The 20,004-nt window shown below is 29.7% G+C and overlaps 1 protein-coding gene across 4 annotated transcripts in view; it reads right to left on the bottom strand.

The window, feature by feature from the left end:
* The window catches only part of LOC127734126 (protein FAM227B-like), a 31,438-nt gene extending 12,462 nt beyond the window's left edge, over positions 1–18,976 (bottom strand). For 3 of the 4 annotated variants that reach the window (XM_052243801.1, XM_052243802.1, XM_052243804.1), the window contains exons 1-12: positions 18,919–18,976; positions 17,598–17,745; positions 16,418–16,526; positions 14,940–15,083; positions 14,396–14,466; positions 12,246–12,269; positions 10,699–10,848; positions 9,242–9,343; positions 8,137–8,244; positions 6,999–7,125; positions 6,094–6,234; positions 1,773–2,026 (exon numbers count right to left, since the gene is read on the bottom strand). In XM_052243801.1, coding sequence (XP_052099761.1) covers positions 1,773–2,026; positions 6,094–6,234; positions 6,999–7,125; positions 8,137–8,244; positions 9,242–9,343; positions 10,699–10,848; positions 12,246–12,269; positions 14,396–14,466; positions 14,940–15,083; positions 16,418–16,526; positions 17,598–17,741 — 1,374 coding nt within the window. In that variant the 5' untranslated portion in view covers positions 17,742–17,745; positions 18,919–18,976. The remainder of the gene's footprint in view (positions 1–1,772; positions 2,027–6,093; positions 6,235–6,998; positions 7,126–8,136; positions 8,245–9,241; positions 9,344–10,698; positions 10,849–12,245; positions 12,270–14,395; positions 14,467–14,939; positions 15,084–16,417; positions 16,527–17,597; positions 17,746–18,918) is intronic. The other variant, XM_052243803.1, reaches the window with a different exon arrangement.
* Between the last annotated feature and the right edge of the window lie 1,028 nt (positions 18,977–20,004).

The raw sequence follows: 20,004 nt of genomic DNA, 5'->3' as shown, positions 1-20,004 counted from the left end.
AAGAAAAAGTGTTTAAGTTTTAGCAGAAATGCTTTAAAAGTGAAAATGAAAAGGAAAGAATGGATATGTGCATCCACAAAGTGATGACTTAAGTCTCATTTTATTAAAGGAAACATGAAAAAAGAATAGTATGAAACTAAAGAAGAGTTAAGGACAAGCATAAGAACAATGCATTCTTTCCATTTTTCTGGCTTATTGGTTAACATGAATTTTAGTTTTTGAAAATAAGATCAGTGAGGTAAGACAAATATCTCTTCATGCAGAAAATAGATAACAGGCCACAACCATAAGAGAAGGATGATGGGAGAAATTAAAATGATATGTTTGGTGTATGATGAAATCTACAATATAAACTTAATATCCTGGTTATATACAAATCTACTTTATAAACTTAATATCCTGGTTATATAAAAATCTACTTTATAAACTTAATATCCTGGTTATATAAAAATCTACTTTGAATATGTATTTCAAATACCTCTGTGCTTGTATCATTAAGATAGGCTTCTATCTGCAGAAAATTGTCATCATACATGTCAATCATATAGTGGAAAGTCTAAACTGTATTATGAGGCATCCATAGTATATATATCTAAGCTTAATTTTACAAAATGGGAGTTACTTTCTTGACTTGTTTTGGAAAAAATGCATTCTGGGGTGAAATTGGCTTTAAAAGTTTGCTGTAAATTTTTTTCCCTCCCATATGTAGAAAGGCTTCTATAGCAAACTGTAAAAAACATTCTGCTCTAGAAATGAAATTTAAGTGTACAACTTCATATGATGCAAGGTCAAGTTTCATTTTATTCAAATGAAAACTGTAGGAAATTTTGTGTTGACAAACTTCCTAATAAAATTGGTTACAGAAACATTAAAATTCTATGATAAAAAATAAATATAATATTGCACAACCACATATGGGGGAAGGGATTCAGTAAACTTTTGTGCCATAGACAGTGGTATATTTTGTGCTGAATGAAATCAAGAACGTCAATTAATTGCTATAATCTGATACTTCTAAATATCTCCATCAAAATATTCAGTTTCATAAATAATGGATAGAAAGTAATGGAGAATAAGATGTAACATAATTGTGGGCTAAGGTAAGCTACTTTATTGAAAGCATATAGTTGTTTATCATTTTAAGTTTCCTAGTATGTACATTATAGCTCAGAAGTAAAACTTAATTTACACCAATGATGCAAGAATAGAAGGCCGGCATTTTCCCCAAGATGTTTTTTTTACATTAATTATGCAACTGGAAGTCACTTAATTATCTGAACTAAAAAGGTAACTTCATCAATCAGTAATGCATAAAAATGAAGGTCAAATATATATTGGGAAACAACGAAAAAATGTAGGTACTTTTAATGGAGCTTTCATACTAACCTAGATACATTATGATATAATACAAAGTTCTATAATTCAGGGTACTAAAAATACCTGAGAAATGAACTTACATTTTGCACTTACTCAATGTAAAAGGCTGAGGTGAGTGTCAAAGGTAGTCAGTCCTCAGGTTAACTTTAAATTAACTTCTGATTGTAAACTATATACTAAAAGAGGTGCATATGTTTTTTGTGAAAAATCATGTGAAGCTTTATACATAACTCACATTATTAGGTTACTGTGTATATGAAAGCAATTAACCAACACTTCTAAGAAAATTTGTTTATGTCTACAATTAAAAATAAGCTGCAATCATAAAATTAAGTAAATATACATGCATATACATATAATAATAAAAATCTAAACTGGCCTAGCATTGTATCTACCTGTTGAGCAAATTTTCTTCTTACTGTTGATCCACATGTAGCCAGTCTTGAAGGACTTGTCCTAGAGAAGGTGTTATACATCCCTTGTTGGGAGGTAGCTGTACCATTGGTTGGCAGACTGAAGTTTGTCATCTTGGTTATCTCCCTTGAGGCTCCTTGAGGTGTCTGTCTAGCAGAGGATACACTGCCTTGTGCACCAGAACCAAGGTTGTCAATTACTTTGTGGAAGGATTCCATATCCAGACTAGCACTTACTGGAACAAGATGACAAGACACCATTTAAAAATGAATAAATATTCAATCAAAATCTGATGTATATTGTACAGGTGATAGATTTAACTATATATATGATTTATAATGATATCAAATTGTTTTATGCACTCCCAAGAATAATTATAAGCTTCTGCTACATAAAATTAGTACATTCATAAGCTGTGCTGTGCATATTAGCTGCAGAATGTGTATTGTCATGAAACACTAAAATTTCATTTTTTATGCAATTGCAATATAATTTCATATTTTCTGAGCTTCTATAAGCATTTTTTTAGAATGGTTTTATAAAATTCACAGTCAACTCTCCTATTCTCAAATACCGGGTACCTTACTATTACATTCCATGATCAAACAATATGTAGATGTTTTGTAGATACTATTGCTTCAGTACTTTAATTTTGTTATAAGAAAGCAACAGTCTGACAATTAACATTAAAACCCCTAAAATTCACAAAGACTTCCTTCTACCGGTAGTAAGCTGTATGAATATATAAACATGAGTGAAACAACATACATAGCAATATAAATATTTACATAGAAATATGTTTTAACAATATGTCACAAAGGTAATAACAAACAAACCACACGAATTAGGTTTTGGTTGTGGGTTTGATGCATGGCCTGTATAACCAAAGACTATAAGATTGGTATTTACTGCTTCTCCACTAAGCATGCAGCATTTAGGAGTTGTAACAAACACTGGTACCGTATTCTAAGAGTTAAAATTATGTCTGGATAGGCATGTTTTGCTGTGGACTGTTGCTTTGTCAGCCAACATAAGAAAAGTCTAATTCAGTCTGTCATTCTAGTGCAAAGCAGGGTAAACTCCAGTAACATTTATAATTATACGCTTTCATCTGAAATATGTATGAAACATTTGCCACTAGATAGTAAGAACCAATTGCAATAAATCATTTATTTTGCTGTACAAATGTTTGGTTGTAGCCTGTTTAATTGAAACTGAAATAGATGTATGTCCATACAGTATTAAAAATATATCAAATAAGCCTATTCTAAGAGTTTTTTTAATGAGGTCTTAATATTGGGACAGATGGGACATGATCTCATAGGTAAATGTACCTTAAAACTAAGTTGCATGTACTTCAATGCAATGTCCTACCTACATCAATACTTTTTTTTTAAATAAGAGTACATTTAAACTATGTATAAAAATTCAGTCATGATCACATTACTGAGGAGTGATGAGTTTAATTTCTTATCTTAGATCAGATTCGTGACTACAGTTGTACTATTATATTTGCAACTTGGTGGGAAATACCACTGGCTCATACAAAATATTTTCCTTAAATAGATTCCATATATCAACAGTGTGAAATTTTCAAGTCACTTAAGAATGATTGAGAGGGCATGGTCTCATGTTTGTTGACTGTGTAAAAATAACAACTTGTCGCATCTTAAAAAAACTTTGTCTCACCTTAAAAGACTTTTTGCTTGGAAGACATAAAAAGACATAAAAAAACAACATAAAAAAACATATAAAAGTTTTTAAAAATCAAAAATATAACTGCATGCATTAATATTATGAAAAACTGCAAGTTAAAAGAGGGATGGTTTGATTATTATACATGTTCAATAAAGATAAAACAATGAATGAAATTAAGAGGGTTCAATCAAACAAAAAGGTGCTTTATGATGCCCCTGTAATACATAATAAAGCATAGTGTTGATGTTCATGCAAGACATTAATGACACAATATTGACAATGGGATGATAAAGTGATATGAAAACACTGAACATATTCTGTGGAACACAGGCTTCAAACATCAACATTTATACCTGATAGTGATCCTGTAATGGGGAAAATATTTAAAATAAAACATACAATATATCTCTATTTATGCATACATAAACTAAAATACATAAAAATAGTTCTGCTACTATAATTTTTTTTACTATTTTTACATTTTATTGTTTAGAAATTAACTGTTTCTGGGTTAAAAATGAACAGTTGCAAATTAAGCTAAAATCTTTTACTTAAAAGCTAGATTTTTAAGAACTGAATTTCTCATGACCAATTACATTATTATATGAAAAAATTCATAAGGGGTTCCGTGGAACCCTGTGTCTCGCCTGCAATTGCCGCTGTCAGTGTTAAAGTGTAATGTTGACTTAAAAAGTGAGTCCATTTATCAGTAAAATACAGAATTTAAAAAAAAAATAAAACTTTTTCTTTAGATGCTATTTCTTGGTCTTAAAGATGAGCTTCTGTCCAAGTTTCATATTTACAAATTTATCATGTAAAAAAAATTTAATTCCAGACTGTCTAAAAATGTTAACTGTAAAAAATGAAGTTCATCCATCAGAAAAATACTAAAAATGAAAAAATAATATATTTTCAAAGGTTTGCTTCAGACATTATCTCTTAATCATTAAAAAGCTACTGCCAAAGTTTCATTAGACTCTATGAAGGTTTGACAGAGTAATTGATGTGTAACAAACTTTAACCCCAGACTGTATCTAGTTGTTAACTGTGAAAAAAACTAAGGCTATTTATCAGTAAAATAAGGAAAATGAAAATAAATATTTCACAAATTTTGCTCTGGATACTATATTTTGGTCTTAAACAAGCTTCTGACCAAATTTCATAAATTTCCATGAAGCTTTGACAAAGTTATTGATGACTGAAAAACTTTAACCTCAGACTGAGCCTGAGTGTTAACAGTAAAAAACTAAGTCCATTTATCAGTAAAAATCAGAAAAATGAAAATAAATATTTCCAAAATTTTGCTCTGGATACTGTCTTTCTGTCATAAACAAGCTTCTGTCCCAATTTCATAAAATTCCATGAAGGTTTGACAAAGTTATTGATGTCAAAAGAAACTTTAACCACAGACTGAACCTAAATGTTGACGACGCCGACGACGGAATCTATGATCGCTATGTCTCGCTTTCGCGAAATAAATTTCGCAGGCACAATCAAAATGAATCTTATCAACCTAGAAACAATTAATTTTTATTTGATTTCTATAGTAACCAGTAATAAGTAAAATAAAAAAAATGCACTGTTGAAATCTTAAGAATATTTCAAATATGATAGAAAACAGTAACAAACAAAGTGCACAAAATAGTTTTTTTCACAACTGTCTTGTGATTAGATTACCTTTAAAGAGAATACCAAATGTCTGCTTTCAATACCAAATTGTTTAGATGATAATATAAAATTATTTAGAAAAAATATCTCAAACTACTAAACACAAAAAGACAAAAATAAACAAACCTAAACAACAAAACACACAAAAAATATAAAATAAGGCAACCACTATTAAAACTCCTGACTTCCAATAGCCACATTTATATGCTTCATGGTAAAATTAATTTTTTGTGCACACCTCAGCTCTCCCCCTTTTCAAAGTATGGTAGTAAATGAATGCAATAACAGTTTTAACATCTATTATTACAGAAGTCTTAATGTCTGGTGGACATAGATGTTCTGACACAAATCCTTAAACTAAAGTACTCCATAGGATAATTGTGTTCCCACTTTAATTTTGAAACTGAATCTTCAATAGGTCCCCATGACCTTCAATGATAGACACATGACCAAACAATAAGTCGTGTTTTGAGCTTCTTTAGAGTTTAAACAAATTTTGTGGCAAGTATGATCAAAATTACAATCTTACAGTCAAAGCATTTTCAAAGCAGAAAAAAATTTGAAAAAGCTAACAGATGCTATAGACTTTGTCAATAAGTGAATGCACTACTCTCTCTTGCCTGATGGACACATCTGCTAGAGAGGACTATAACATTACAGTAACACTAGCATATTTTAAGTGAATAATGATATTGCACACAAAGAAACATTCCTATCCAATTATATCACATTTTATAACTATTTACAAAACTATATCTGGCAAATATTCATAAGATGTATACTTTCACAAGAAAACCAGCTGCAAGTTTTGTATTAAATTTCATCAAAAACAGAAATTTAAAACAAGAGACATGATTTTTTTTCAAACAAGATCTACAAATCTCACACTGCTGTTGTAACTATTAAGAACATTTAAAAAAAAAATACTATTCTTACCTTCTTTATTGAGAGCAGCAGCTTGCATTATTTTTTGTGTTGTCTCAGACACCTGTTTATCTGCCTTCTTCCCCTTGGCTGAATCGGTTTCTATTTTTCTCACATCCCATTTATTAAATATTTGACCTGGAGCTTTTATACCTAATAAATATCATAAAAAAAAACCATATACTGTAAATTCAGAATTTATTGCGAGGTTTTTATTAATGTGAATAATGCAAATTGGTGAGAATTACAATAATAAGAACTCACATTCTGATATCTGATACATATAGCTATATGAGATTTTCCTGAAATGGCAATAATTAATCTCCCATTTTTGTCTATTTTTCAAAAATCCTAATAATAAATGCACACAATAATTTCTGAATTTACAGTACTGGAACAGGAGAGATCCATTTATTTTCATTGGTACCAATTTTTTGTGGGATGAGGGCTAAAGTTTGAATACACATATACATTCAAGCCTATAGAACATTTGTACTTGTACACTTAAATTTGTAGTTCTCCTTTATCATGGAAAGCCAAGAAAATTGGTACCCGGTAAATAATAAGGGATCTACAGACAGTACTGTAAATTCAGAAATTATTTGTGAGGTTTTCATTAATGCGAATAATGCGACTGGGTGGGTATCGCAATAATAACTCACATTCTGATATCTGATATTATATCTTAAAGCCGATTTTCCTGAAATGGCAATAATTCTCATTTTTGTCCATTGTCAAAAATTGCAATAATAAATGCATGCAATAATTTCTGAATTTACAGTACATCATATCACAATACGAATGTCCTAGGTAAAAAGAAAAGACCCACTGCTGTAATATTTAAGGTTGTAATGTTCATGAACAACTATTAAAAGATAATAAGTTTGATTAATCATGTGTTGAAAAGTGCAAAGTACCTGTTATCCACTCAAAGACTGTATTACATAATTCCTGTTTGAACTCATCTGCCAGTTTGTTACTGGACTCTGGAAAAGCTTGGTGGTATATCAGGTATACAGCTTGTGCTAAACAGTTAGGGTATACCTGTAAACAAATCAAATCTTATCTTAGGCTTCCTATGTAATACATAAAAATGTGTATGAATTAAAATTAAATTAAGAAAAACTTTTAATGTTTATCCAAAGTAATACATACTAATTTGAATATTTATATGGAATATTTAAATTTAGAATCAAACAAAGACTAAGAACAGCAACTTTTCTATATAAATGACTAGAAGGTTTTTATACTTATATCTACTGACGATAAAGATATTTCCAAAGAGTTTTGAGGATTTCTGTCTTTTCCAGAGAAAAATGCAATAGAATGAGCACAAAAAAAATATTGGATTTCTACCACAAGAGAGAATATTCCTTGTTCAATTTTGAATGAGTGTAATACTTCCTATTTCTTCCATAACATTATGTAACAAACTTTAACCCCAGACTGTACCTATTTGTTAAATGTTAAAAAAATAAGTCCATTTATCAGTTAAATACGGAAAATGAAAATAAATATTTTCAAAATTTTGCTCTGAATACTGTAAATTGGTCAAAACTAAGCTTCTGTCCAAATTTCCTAAAATTCCATGAAGGTTTGACAAAGTTATTGATGACTGAAAAACTTTAACCTCAGACTAAATCTGAATATCTGAATTGCTAATTGTAAAAAAAACTAAGTCCATTTGTCAGTAAAATACGAAAAAATGAAAATAAATATTTTCAAAATTTTGCTCTGGATACTGTATTTGGTTGTAAAAAAGCTTCTATCCAAATTTTCCTGAAATTCCATGAAGGTTTCACAAAGTTATTGATGTCTAAAAAAACTTTAACCAGAGACTGAACCTACATGTTGACGACAAAGAGACGCCAACAGAATCTAGGATCACTATGTCTGGCTTTCGCGACATTAATGTTGCTGGTTCGACAAAATGATCTTTTATGAAAGGTCCTAGTCCAACCAATCGATCCATTTATCATTCAAAATAAGACAAAAGGAAATTTACAGAATATTAATTTCATCAAAAATAGACAATACATGTATATATATCCTTACTCCTAAAAATTTGTCCTTGACATCATTGTGTATACTTGTAAATAATGCTACATAACTATCAGCTATTCTGTCATACAACAAAGATTTGTTTTCTGTTGTGTTTCTACCCTGTAAAACAAAGTGTATATATTAGTTATAGATATTCACTTACAGCAAAAATACAATGTAAAATCAAATGTAAAAATATTGTAATTTTATTTTTGTTACTTGTAAAGTATATTTGCTTGTCACTTTGGTGATTTACTAATTGAAATAATTTTTTTTCTTTTCATAAAGATGCTTATAAGACAATAATAATGGAATTTTTAGTTACTGTATGCTTAAAATAGAAAGTAAAATATAAACTAAAATCTCTTTTATATCTTTTGCTAAATATGTAAAAGCTAGGACTAAAAATATGGTTTTTGTAAACAAACCATATCACTGGAACCTTTTAAATCAAACTGTGGAGGGCCAAATAATTGCCCTTGTAGTAAATTCAAATATATAGATTCAACAACTGTATATAGTAAGATAAGATATTTTTCCACTTAAGCCAGTTTTAAATTCATGTTTTAAAACAAGATGTTGCTGTGGTTCTAAATATTTAAAATCAAACTGCTAAGAGATGAGAAATATTGTATAGGTTGAGACACAGTAGTTGAATCTGTTTCTCTCAAAATTTTCAGATGGAACAAACCAGTAAGCGTACTTTAATGTTCCTTTAAATGTTCTTCAACTGTGTGATGTCATTAGCATAGTTGTCTTCTTTCATGTGACAACACAATAGCAAAATCAGGTGCAGCAATACAATATAATGTCAGAATTGAATTTTGACCAATGAAGAATTGAGAACCCACCAGTTAAGAATTAGAGAAATACTTGAGCAGATCATTCTTACCTAATAATACAGCAGTAGCAAATCAAGGCTCCCTCAAGTTACAAAATGGCTAGGTGTACTGTACTATGTCATTTCCTTCTGACAGGATAGCGGTTCCACCAATAAAACTTACCATTTTGATTACGAATATGAATGGAGAAAAATTTGCAGTAATGGAGCAAATTAAACTTTTATTTGTAGGATCCCCAATTTCAACTGGAACAAAATTTATCATATAAATCTTACCTCATCAAATTTATTTAGAAATATCCACCAAAATGTATCTTGTAGTACTGCTACAGATGCTTCTGATAAAAATAACTTCTTCCAGAATTTCTTAAAACCAGGCTGAAATGAGATCAGCATACTTCCATATAATACTCAAGTAATAAACCAAGGGTATCTGTTATTCAAATTGTATGAACAAAGCAGATGTCAAGATGTCAGGTATACTTTAAGAAAACAGCAACCAAACAACACAAAAACAACAAAAGGCATTGTGTAAATAAACTGTTTAAATATAAATACAAATAAATGTGTACACCCCTTCATATGGTAACCCTTACAGTTCAGAGGTTTATAATAAAAGGACCTCCAGCCCAAAACTTTTTTTTTGAACCAATGGCTATTCCATTCTTTTTACATATATAGCTGTTTTAATATTGATTTCAAGTTCATATTTAAGGTGCAGTTTGAACCCAAATTCAAAATTTGAAAGGGAGCAGAAACAGGAACCCCATTAAACAGCCCTGTATTTAAGGTTTTTTTTAAACTTCAATTATCTAAGTAAAACTTATGTGTTATTTATAGCTAAATGTATTATATTTGAAAGTATAATAAGAAAAATAGTATATACGCTTCATATTTATGAATATTATTAGCCTAAAATAGGAATAGATTTCATTTTCGTCCATTTTAGGTAGAAATCTGTCAACTTTTTGACATTTTTTCATTAACTTAAATGTGGCATCACCCCTCACCCATTGAAAATATAAAAGTAAAGAATATGGTTTATAAAGAATATATCAGCAAAAAAAATTGTGGGCAAAGGGTGACACCACTGTTAATATTTCAGAAAACCGTCATAAATTTTGCTGAATTCTGCAAAAAATCTGATTTTTATTAAATTCACCTACATGTATGACGTAACAACATACGTCACTAATGATGCAATTGGTGAAAATCTATTTTGGCTGAAACAATTGGATATTTTGACATGTTTTCATCAAATTTTCACAACATTATTGTAGTCAAAATATTTCAGATGTTTAGGGCCAAAATTATGAGTTAGCGAACCAACTCCTTTGAAATCTAAGAAAGAAAAAAAAAACATAATTCAACAGGACTATAACTATTAAACATGTTTTTAATTTAAATATGATTTTGGAAAAACTACTTCATGTTGCAAAAAGCCAAAAATCTGAAAAAAGTTGGAAAGTTCTAGATTTTTTTAATGCAACAGCCTTCTTTAGACTGCCATACCCAGTACAGTTTTCCTCAGAGCATACAACCTTGTGATTTATGTTCTCCCTAAGAGGCTTACTATCAATACAGACTACACCTATCAGCATCCCTATTAAAGTCTTGCAAGTCAAATTGATGTTTTTTTTGCAGGAGTTGGCCATCTTTGGTGCAGTAAATTAAAACAAAAAAAAGCAGTTGAATTTTATGTGAAATTTGTTGTATTTTCCTGTAGTACTTACATTAAAATCTTGAGCTTTGGTTATTTTATGTAGTATTGGTAGAGATTCAATTTGTGCTGGCAGTTCTACCAGTTCCCTGTGACGGAAACCTGGAAACTGACAAAACTCTATAGTCCTCTTCCTAGTCTCTAACATTGACTCTGCAAAGTCCTAAACAAACAAAAACAAAAAAGTTTCATTGTAAATATTGATTTATCTTACTGAGCCTTTAACCTTGCATTTACTGGTATCACTATAAACATTCTCTTGCAGTTTAAGAGAGATAAATCTGGTTGGAAGTCTTTAATTAGCAAAAAAATGGTAACATTTCTGACAGTTAAATTATCCCTATTATGGCATTAAGAATTCATAATGAAAATTAAAACTTTTCTGAAATTAACAATTTTTAAGTAATTTAGATAAAGATATGCGAAAACATGAAATAAAAGCATTGAATAATTATTTGGACATCTTATGAAGTACCCTAAACAACAATAATCTTACATGTTTTAGAGGTTTAATTTAAATTTAATGCCTCTACACCTTTAAAAATTTATTTTGTTTTACTCAAGAAAAATAACCATGTCCATGACGGTAACACTTTGATATTTTGATTTCTGCTGCTCTGCACCATTTGTTTAAAGTGATTCTTTTGATGACACATACTTTGAATACCTCAAATATGCAGGGGAATCAGTTCATATGTACCAAGAAGGGAAATTACTTCACAAAACATTTACAATATTTAATCATGTAAAGTATAGCAAAAACAGTTTCTAGACAGACATTGACTATAATATATTACACACATGTAAAATGATCTTCATTTCTAGAGAAAATATAGAAAATACAAAATGCATAACTCATTCAAACAAACACTGTGATCAGTTTGCTGATTCCATAAAATTTGAGGTCAACATTAAAAACATTAAAAGTTGATCAAAGGGAGATAACCTAAACCTTTTGTATTGTATTGTGTATCATCTAAATCATTACGATGTCTTTTATCAGCATCTTGTTAGATAAATAATTTTAGAATCATTTTTTATTCCTCAAACTAAAAGCAAAAACTATTTAGTCTATATTAATTAAAAAATTGGATCAGAGCTGTAAACATAATTAAAATGTGAATTGGAAAATCAGAAAACAGAAAATTTAAAATAATTTGAAAAATGGTTAAAATTTTTGTTTGTTTTTATATTTGTCAATTTTTGTAATATCTTTTTGTTTCTAATTTAAATGTGTCTGTGCATATCTTATCTGTGTGAAACTGTAAGCAAAAATATATAAATTCAAACTGAGCAGCAAATTAGTTAATATTACAACATCACAATGCAACAATATCAAATTAATCAAAACGCAGATATATATATATATATATATTTTTATTAATAATTTTATGATAAATATTTATATGCAAAAAATTAATTTGAATACAAAAAAAATCTCTATTCTAACATAACATATATAGTCATTCATGGTTTCAGTGTGTGACTGAAAGCTGATTGTGTACAAAATTGAGCAAAATGATTGAAATAACAAAAGCTCAATAGAAATGTTTAACTTACTGACTCCATTTTACTAAGAAAAGTCTGTAGATATAACTTAATATATTAATTTCATATAACAAGTTATTTTAAAGGGTTCCGCTGAACCCTGTGTCTTGCCTGTAATTGCTGCTGTCAGTGTAAAAATGTAATGTTGACTGCCAAAATCTAAGAAAATTAATCAGTAATATACTGTAAAAATAAAACAAATCAAATTTATTTTCTATAGATGCTATTTCTTGATCCTGAAGAAGCTTCAGTCCAAGTTTCATATAATTCCATGAAGGTTTAACAAAGTAATTGATGTTTAAATAAATTTTAACCATAGACTTTGTCACTAAACCTAAATGTTGACGTTGCCAACAACAAAGGAATGCAGAATCTCTATGTCTCGCTACCTTAAAGAAATATTGCAAACTCAAAAAAGAAAGGAACACGAAATATCTTAGTTCATTTTTTTAAATGATAATTCATATGCAGGATATTATTTCTGTTCCATAATTTTTTATTTCTTCATCAGCATACGTTATTTACTGTTTAAAACTTTTTTTTTTCTGTTTCAGCATATGTTATTTACTATTTGATAAAATACTTATTTCTGTATCTATCAGCATATGTTATTTACTATTTGATAAAATACTTATTTCTGTATCTATCAGCATATGTTATTTACTATTTGATAAAATACTTATTTCTGTATCTATCAGCATACGTTTAGCCATCTATATAAGTCCATTTCCTAACACTAGCATCTATATTTATGGACATATTCAATATAAATAAAAGGACTAAGTTTCATTTAACTGTAATGAGGATTGATAGTTTTAATTTAATGATAATGATACATGCAAGTTTGACAAACAATCATTAAGTAAGACATATTTCTTAAGTGGATATTGTCTACCAAAATAATATGGTTAATCTTAATCAAGCAAAAACAGAATTTTACTAATAGAAATGTATAAATAAAAGGCAATATTCATATCTCATAACTTCATGCTATGCCTTTATGCCTTTCAAGACACTCATGGGTAGTCAAGGTCATTAAAAAAAAACCTTGTTGTCGCCTTTATGCCTTTACTTATTTTTTACATTAGAAAAACTGTTTATTGTGGAACTTTGTGAAATATTTATCAGTAAAATAAACTCTAATTGTTCCTCATTGGTTTTTTTTTATAGAAAATCCTGAATCATTTAGACAGGTTCTGTCATTTCAATTTTCATGGCAGGCACTAAGCACTAAGTATCTCTTAAATATAGCTTTTTATTCAAAACTATTTTGATGTAAAGAATTGTTAAGATTTAAATATTATAGTATATTAAAGTTTTGTGCTAAAACATTCAAATCAAATTGGTTTTATTGTAAAAAAAAATGGAAGACAATATCCCTTTAATAAAGTAGTCCTTTCAAATGACTTTGAAATATGAAAGAAAAATTCAATTCATTTACTCTATTAAATGAAAAGTGTAAACATTAGCAGGAACACCATGTTTTATAATTATGGACAAGGGAGATAATTCATCCTTTTTTGAGGGAACACATTACAATCTTGTAATACTCACCCCACTTTTTGAATCCTGTACATTTTTATACAAACATTATATTACATTAGTATAATAAAAACATGCTATCATAAAAAATCATGCATCTACTTTAAGAAATATCAGAATGAAATTCATTAGTGCAACTAATATGAACGTCTAAAAGTGTGCAATGTGTATTAAACATATCTAGATTTGATACAGTGTACTGAAAGCTCAATTCCAGAGAAGTGTATCTTTATACCTATAGATATTAAGAAATATTTGTAATACATGTTTTGTAAGGAAAGCACTAAATAACATCTATAATTATTGCAGTGTATATAGTTCCATAGCAAAAAATCATAAAGAAATAAGAATGACAAAAATAACCTTTTTTTATATTTAAGATGTAAATCTAAATTTCCCTGAATTGCAGTATATGAGACAGCAAATTAAATCAGACATTTATAAAAATATATGACAATGAGTAAACTGAAATTCGAAGGTATATAGTAAAGAAATTTGCCTTAACTAACATTTCTACATTTTCTTTACTCAAAATAATGTATGGGTAAGTGCTTTAAAAGCAAAAGAAATTCACAAATTAAGAACATGCGACATGCAAAAAAATAATAAGAAAAACTTACAAGACTCTTTGGTACTTTTGCACTATGATGTGTTTTCACAGCATCTGAGTCTGTCATTTCTGTTATAAAAGCTGAAATTTAAATGTTTGTTTGTATTAAGAGTAAATTCACTATATGATTCTAATGCAATCTAATGTTACAACCTTTTTCATCGCCTAAAATTTACTGTAAAATCCACAACTGACATGTCTTGTGCTGCCATTTTGAATTGCTGGAATTCACAAATGTTCGATAAATAAAATAGAATCGAAAATAGAATATAACCTACCTCAAAAACACCCTTTTAATGAATTTTATCCCAATCTGAATTGTACAAGTAAAGAAATAACTTTCACTTTGAAAGTTTTCATTTGTATGACGTCATATTTTGACATGATGTTAATGCACCATAATCATTCAAAGGAAATAATACCTTTCCCCAGAATCCCTTGGTGTTTATCGGAGTATTTCAATTTTTGCATCTCACTAATGCTTCACTACTGATTTATACTGATAATAAATACTAGCCATCTAATCAGAGTGCTAGTTCTGAGTATATACATACTTCTGGCTGAAGAGAAAGGTAATCTCTCCACTTTCTTTGTTTCCTGGTCCTCTTCAGCCAAAATCTGATCTGCATAGAATTTTAATTTCTTTTCTAGGTCCTCCAGATCTGATTCTAAATCTTCCATCATGTGTAACCCAATAGCTACAAGGATGTTAAGTTTCATACTATTTAAAATGAATATTTTCTGAAATCTTCTATTTTTAACTTTCTTACAAGATTTTGTTAAAGGGGCATTAGCTACGAGATATAAAAATAAATGGAGAATGTGTCTATGGGCCACAGATGCCCCCGCTTGTAAATATGCATGAGTCAACTTCCACATACAGATGCAGGATTCACGTAGTTAAGACCGTTTTGTGATTATAAGGATTGTGTATAAGTTTCATAACATTTGGTTGAGGCAAACTAAAGTTAGTGAACGGAAACGACAGATTTAGCAATTTTTCCATTTATAAAGGAGCATAACTCAAGAACTGTAAAAGTGACGCCACCCAATTTCGAACTTGATCTGTGTTTTGTGGTAATAAGCATTGTGTATCAGTTTTATAACATTTGGTTGAGACAAACTATAGTTAGAGAACCGAAACGAAAATTTCAGCAATTTTTATGTTTATAAAGGAACATAACTTATGAACGGAAAAAGTGCCTCCACCCAATTTCCACCTTGATCTGTGTTTTGTTGTAATAAGCATTGTGTTTATGTTTTATAACATTTGGTTGAGGCAAACTAAAGTTAGAGAATGGAAACGAAAAATTCAGCAATTTTATGTTTATAAAAGGGAATAACTCATGAACTGTAAAAGTGACGCCACCAAATTTTGAACTTGATCTGTTTTTTTTTGTGGTAATAAGCATTGTGTATAAGTTTTATAACATTTGGTTGAGGCAAACTAAAGTTAGAGAACGGAAACCAATTTTGAGGACGTACGCGGCATATTAACATATATGTATTTGTTTATCCTATAAAATGAAATCAAACAGACATAGAAAAATCCTATTATGTGTGGTCACTATCTATTTATATCTTCACTTATGTTTATATCGGTTATATGACTGTTGGCAGTCTTCTGAGATCACCTCAATGGTTAACTAGATGGCATCTAGACTAAAATACGCATGAAATGCTGATACATATTATCAAGTCAATGGATTATTAATTGTTCATTTTAGACTTTTTGTAAGTTGGATATACGCTTTAGTAGGTTATAAATCAAATATGAGAATTTCAGTCAAATTGGTGATCATGAATTTGACAGCTTATGCCTCTTTAAATGGTAACCAAATGACATTGGCATGAACTCATTGCACTGTTAATTCGTGTTCCTAAAGTTTGCATTCTACATTGTACTTTTGTCTGATACTTCTTAAAAATCACTTTTTCAGTGATCAAAATTTCTTCTTAAAAGTATATATAGAACGATGCAAAGAATATAAAATAAAATTCTAAATATGGACTGCAATTTCTTCAAGGATACGAGCTGAATCTCTTATAATTGCAGCTATATCATCTTGTGAGCCAAGTAGCAGAGCCTCATTTTCAAGATCTAATGGACCTTCTGTTGCCATAGGATAAGGCCAGTCTTCCTGAAAAATATATCAAAATAAATGTTGAGAGGAGTCAGGTAATTCCTAAATTTTTGTTTTACCCCCACTACCTATACAATTTTATGAAGATATCTTTTATTCTTGGAAGAAATAAGTGATTGTGTAAGCCATACCATCTTTAGCAAGTACTGTTAACAAAAAGAAATATGGGGTATAAATTAAAAAGATAGCTGAAAATCAAAAAATAAAACCAAAACAACATCTTGAGGTCATGTGATATGTTGCCACTGGATGTTGAACAGGCAACAATCAATCAGTTCATTATATATTGTGAACTATCTTTATTTGAAACTGCAGATTTAATCAAATATTTGTAAACATCCAGGGTTTGATGTCAAGCTTTAAGTGCAGACTACCAAAAGGAAGGGTCAGCTGTAAAAATATCAATGTAAGGCTCAACATAAAAAATTACAGTTATGTCTCGTGAAAAAATAACCATGCAACCATTTGTAAGCATTCAATAGGTTGTTTTGTCATATTTCATGCTGTTGGTTTGTTTTGTTTAAATTGTGTCATGTCATGCCTTTCATAGCTGACTATACAGTATGAGTTTTGCTTATTGTTAAAGGCCATTCAAAGACCTATAATTGCTTAAATCCACCTCATTTTTCCTTTATTGGATAGTTGTCTCATTTGCAATCATACCCCATCTCCTTACTTTCTAATGACATAATGGATGGCATGAAACTGATCTTTCAGTATTTTCAAATACCTATCTCATCTTTTTTAGCTTGGAATTTGTTAAGATTTTATTTTGAAACTTTCCTATCGTTAAAATGGTTATAAGTATGTTTTACATGTTATAACTGTTAGAAAATCTCTGATAATCCAGCTAACACCTTCTGAAATTATCATCAGTACACCAAAAGCATATAGTCTGGTACATTTCAGGATTTTTGAAAGGGGTCTGTAATGCCTAAAACAGAATATATATTAAAAAAAATGAACGATTTTATGCTAAAAAAAAATTGTATAAATTGTGACAAACATGATATTATTTTTGTTCCCTATTCCCACCCAACCCCCTGGATATGCCACTGAATGACTTACTAATTTTTCTGCCGCCAAGAACTCCTCTAGATTTGTTGGCGGTTTAACTTTTGGCTGTGCCTTCTTTCTTGCTGCTTCTTCTATTTCTTCTTCTTCTACCTTTGCCATAATGGCAGCTACTTTGGGATCTATTACCACAGCCATGGCACTTTATAATAATATAAATATTTATTAAATAAAAAATTAAACCATAATAAATATTCATAAAAATGTACGAAAATAAACATATTCAGATCATTCAGACTTTCCAAATTTGCATCAGATTTGTGTAATGAATAGATTCAGGTGGCTTGTCATGCACAAAGTGCCTTTTCTTTCTCTCAATCTCTATTTGAAAGGCAAAAGTGAAAACTATAAAATTTAAATTGTAGATACTCAATATATATTTGAAGTGAGATTACTTTTCAATTTTGAATATGTCTGCAATTGGCTTTTCATCTATGATAGAAATAGTTGCATCTGTTGTGAAAAAAGTTGTTTATGTTGCTCCGGCCCCAGTCATACCCTGATTGAAATACTTCAAAAAAACTCTCTGACTTTTATTGTTATTAATAAATTATTAATTTATTTCTTATGTGGCTGGAAGTTCTTGGGCCTATCGACTTACGGTCGGATTGGTTTGAGGCCAGAATGAGCTATTAACCTAAAAAGGTTATTTAAACATATATAGAAATATTGTGTATAATTTGGACCCCTGTTGGAGGGTCTTAATGGGGCCATTTTTTGGGGGTATCTTCATGACGAATAACGGTAAATTCTTGCCAAATGATGTTAACGGTAATTTTTGGTGCATGACGATAAAATGAACACTTTCTTTTAGACGATAAAAAAAGCGACTGATTTTGACGAATCACATTAAATTTTTTCCAAAAATAACGGTAATGATAATTATTTGAGACCTTTGACGAATCACGGTAAAATTTTAACCAAATTGACGCTAACGGTAGCCGAAAATGACCGTTTGACGCCTGATTGTAAAAGGCATTCCTACCCTCCTGTTGTAGTCCAAAAAATTATAACGCTTTGGAGCTATTTTAAGTTTTGGTTTGACTGCTTCTGCTTCCTGAGAGATCTATAAAATAAAAAAAATGAAAATATACCTTCTGCAGACACTGTCACCAATAGATTCACGTACAAGTCTCAGACAGACGTCATGATTAAATTTGATCAATCCTTGCAGTAAATTAACCGATCAATATTGTGTTTTTTTAAAGTTTGAACACTTGCAATAGATTTCACTATATGGAACCAGTAATTTTAAATTTGGTATTAAATGTTAGTGTAATTGTGCAAGTTTTTTATGAAACACATTGTAAATAACCTTTATTTCGTTGCCAACAACGCTAAGTGTCCATCTTCCTTCAAATTGCAAGCGAGTATATAATGTAGAATTACAGGCAAGCAATGAGTTATCTAAAATGTGTATTTCTGATCCGCATCCAGTACCCATTTATAAAACATATTGATGGAAAAGGGGGAACATTTGTCACACTAAATATTGCAAGAAAAAGCATAAAGGTGTTAACATTTTTACACAGACTTTTTCTACGGCTAGAACTCGTGCTGCATGGCATTACTTTTGTTGGTTTGATTTTTAAAATACATGGCAGACATTTTCTATCAGGAGCTTATGTTGTAACTGTTTCTAAATGCCGAATCAAATTATAAATACAGTAGTCATACTTTTTTTGTTCATACCGACATAATTATGATTAATTTTAAAAAGTCCGTTGACTTCATATTATATGATAAATCTTCATAATTGATTTATTTAACTTTTTTTGTTGTTGTTGCAAAAAGATTCTTTTTTATACTGAAATTTTCGACAGACAACAGAAAATGATGGTCTAGAGTATAAATAAATCAGGTATATTGATCTTAAATCAAATAATGAAATTTGAAAACACGGCGTACTTTGGTATTTTCACAGCTCCGTTTTCAAACTGCACATCGATGCATTACTCGTCACTGTGGACTTTTTGATGAAAATATATAGCCTCCATTTAATAAAAATATTCAGATTAAAGATATGAAAGGAAATTTCTTTACAAAGGTAAAAATCCATCACGATTTAAATATCTTTTACAATTTGGTTTAGAAAAAGATAGACTGATCACACTGCATTTAATTTGTACGGTCTTCTCAAGTCACTCACAACAGATGTCTAGATAACCAGTCGCGGATTGCGTAGAGGGTGTACGCCCGCCCTTTGAGTGACAAAATATAAAATGTTTTGTCAGAAAATCGTCCATTTTTTTTCTTTATAGATTTTTTTGTAATAACACCCACTTTCAAAAATCCTAGATCCGCCCCACCCCCTATAACTCCCTTTTGGAAAAGGTAAGGCAGTTAATTATTTTTAAAAGTCTCATTCTTTGCTTCATATGACGATTTTCTTGTCAATTTT

The sequence above is a fragment of the Mytilus californianus genome, unplaced genomic scaffold (genome assembly GCF_021869535.1).
Source record: "Mytilus californianus isolate M0D057914Y unplaced genomic scaffold, xbMytCali1.0.p SCAF_3, whole genome shotgun sequence".
In the NCBI taxonomy this organism is placed as follows: Eukaryota; Metazoa; Mollusca; class Bivalvia; order Mytilida; family Mytilidae; genus Mytilus; species Mytilus californianus.
Note: the sequence above shows the minus strand (reverse complement) of the source record. Positions and strands in the feature narration are given on the sequence as shown.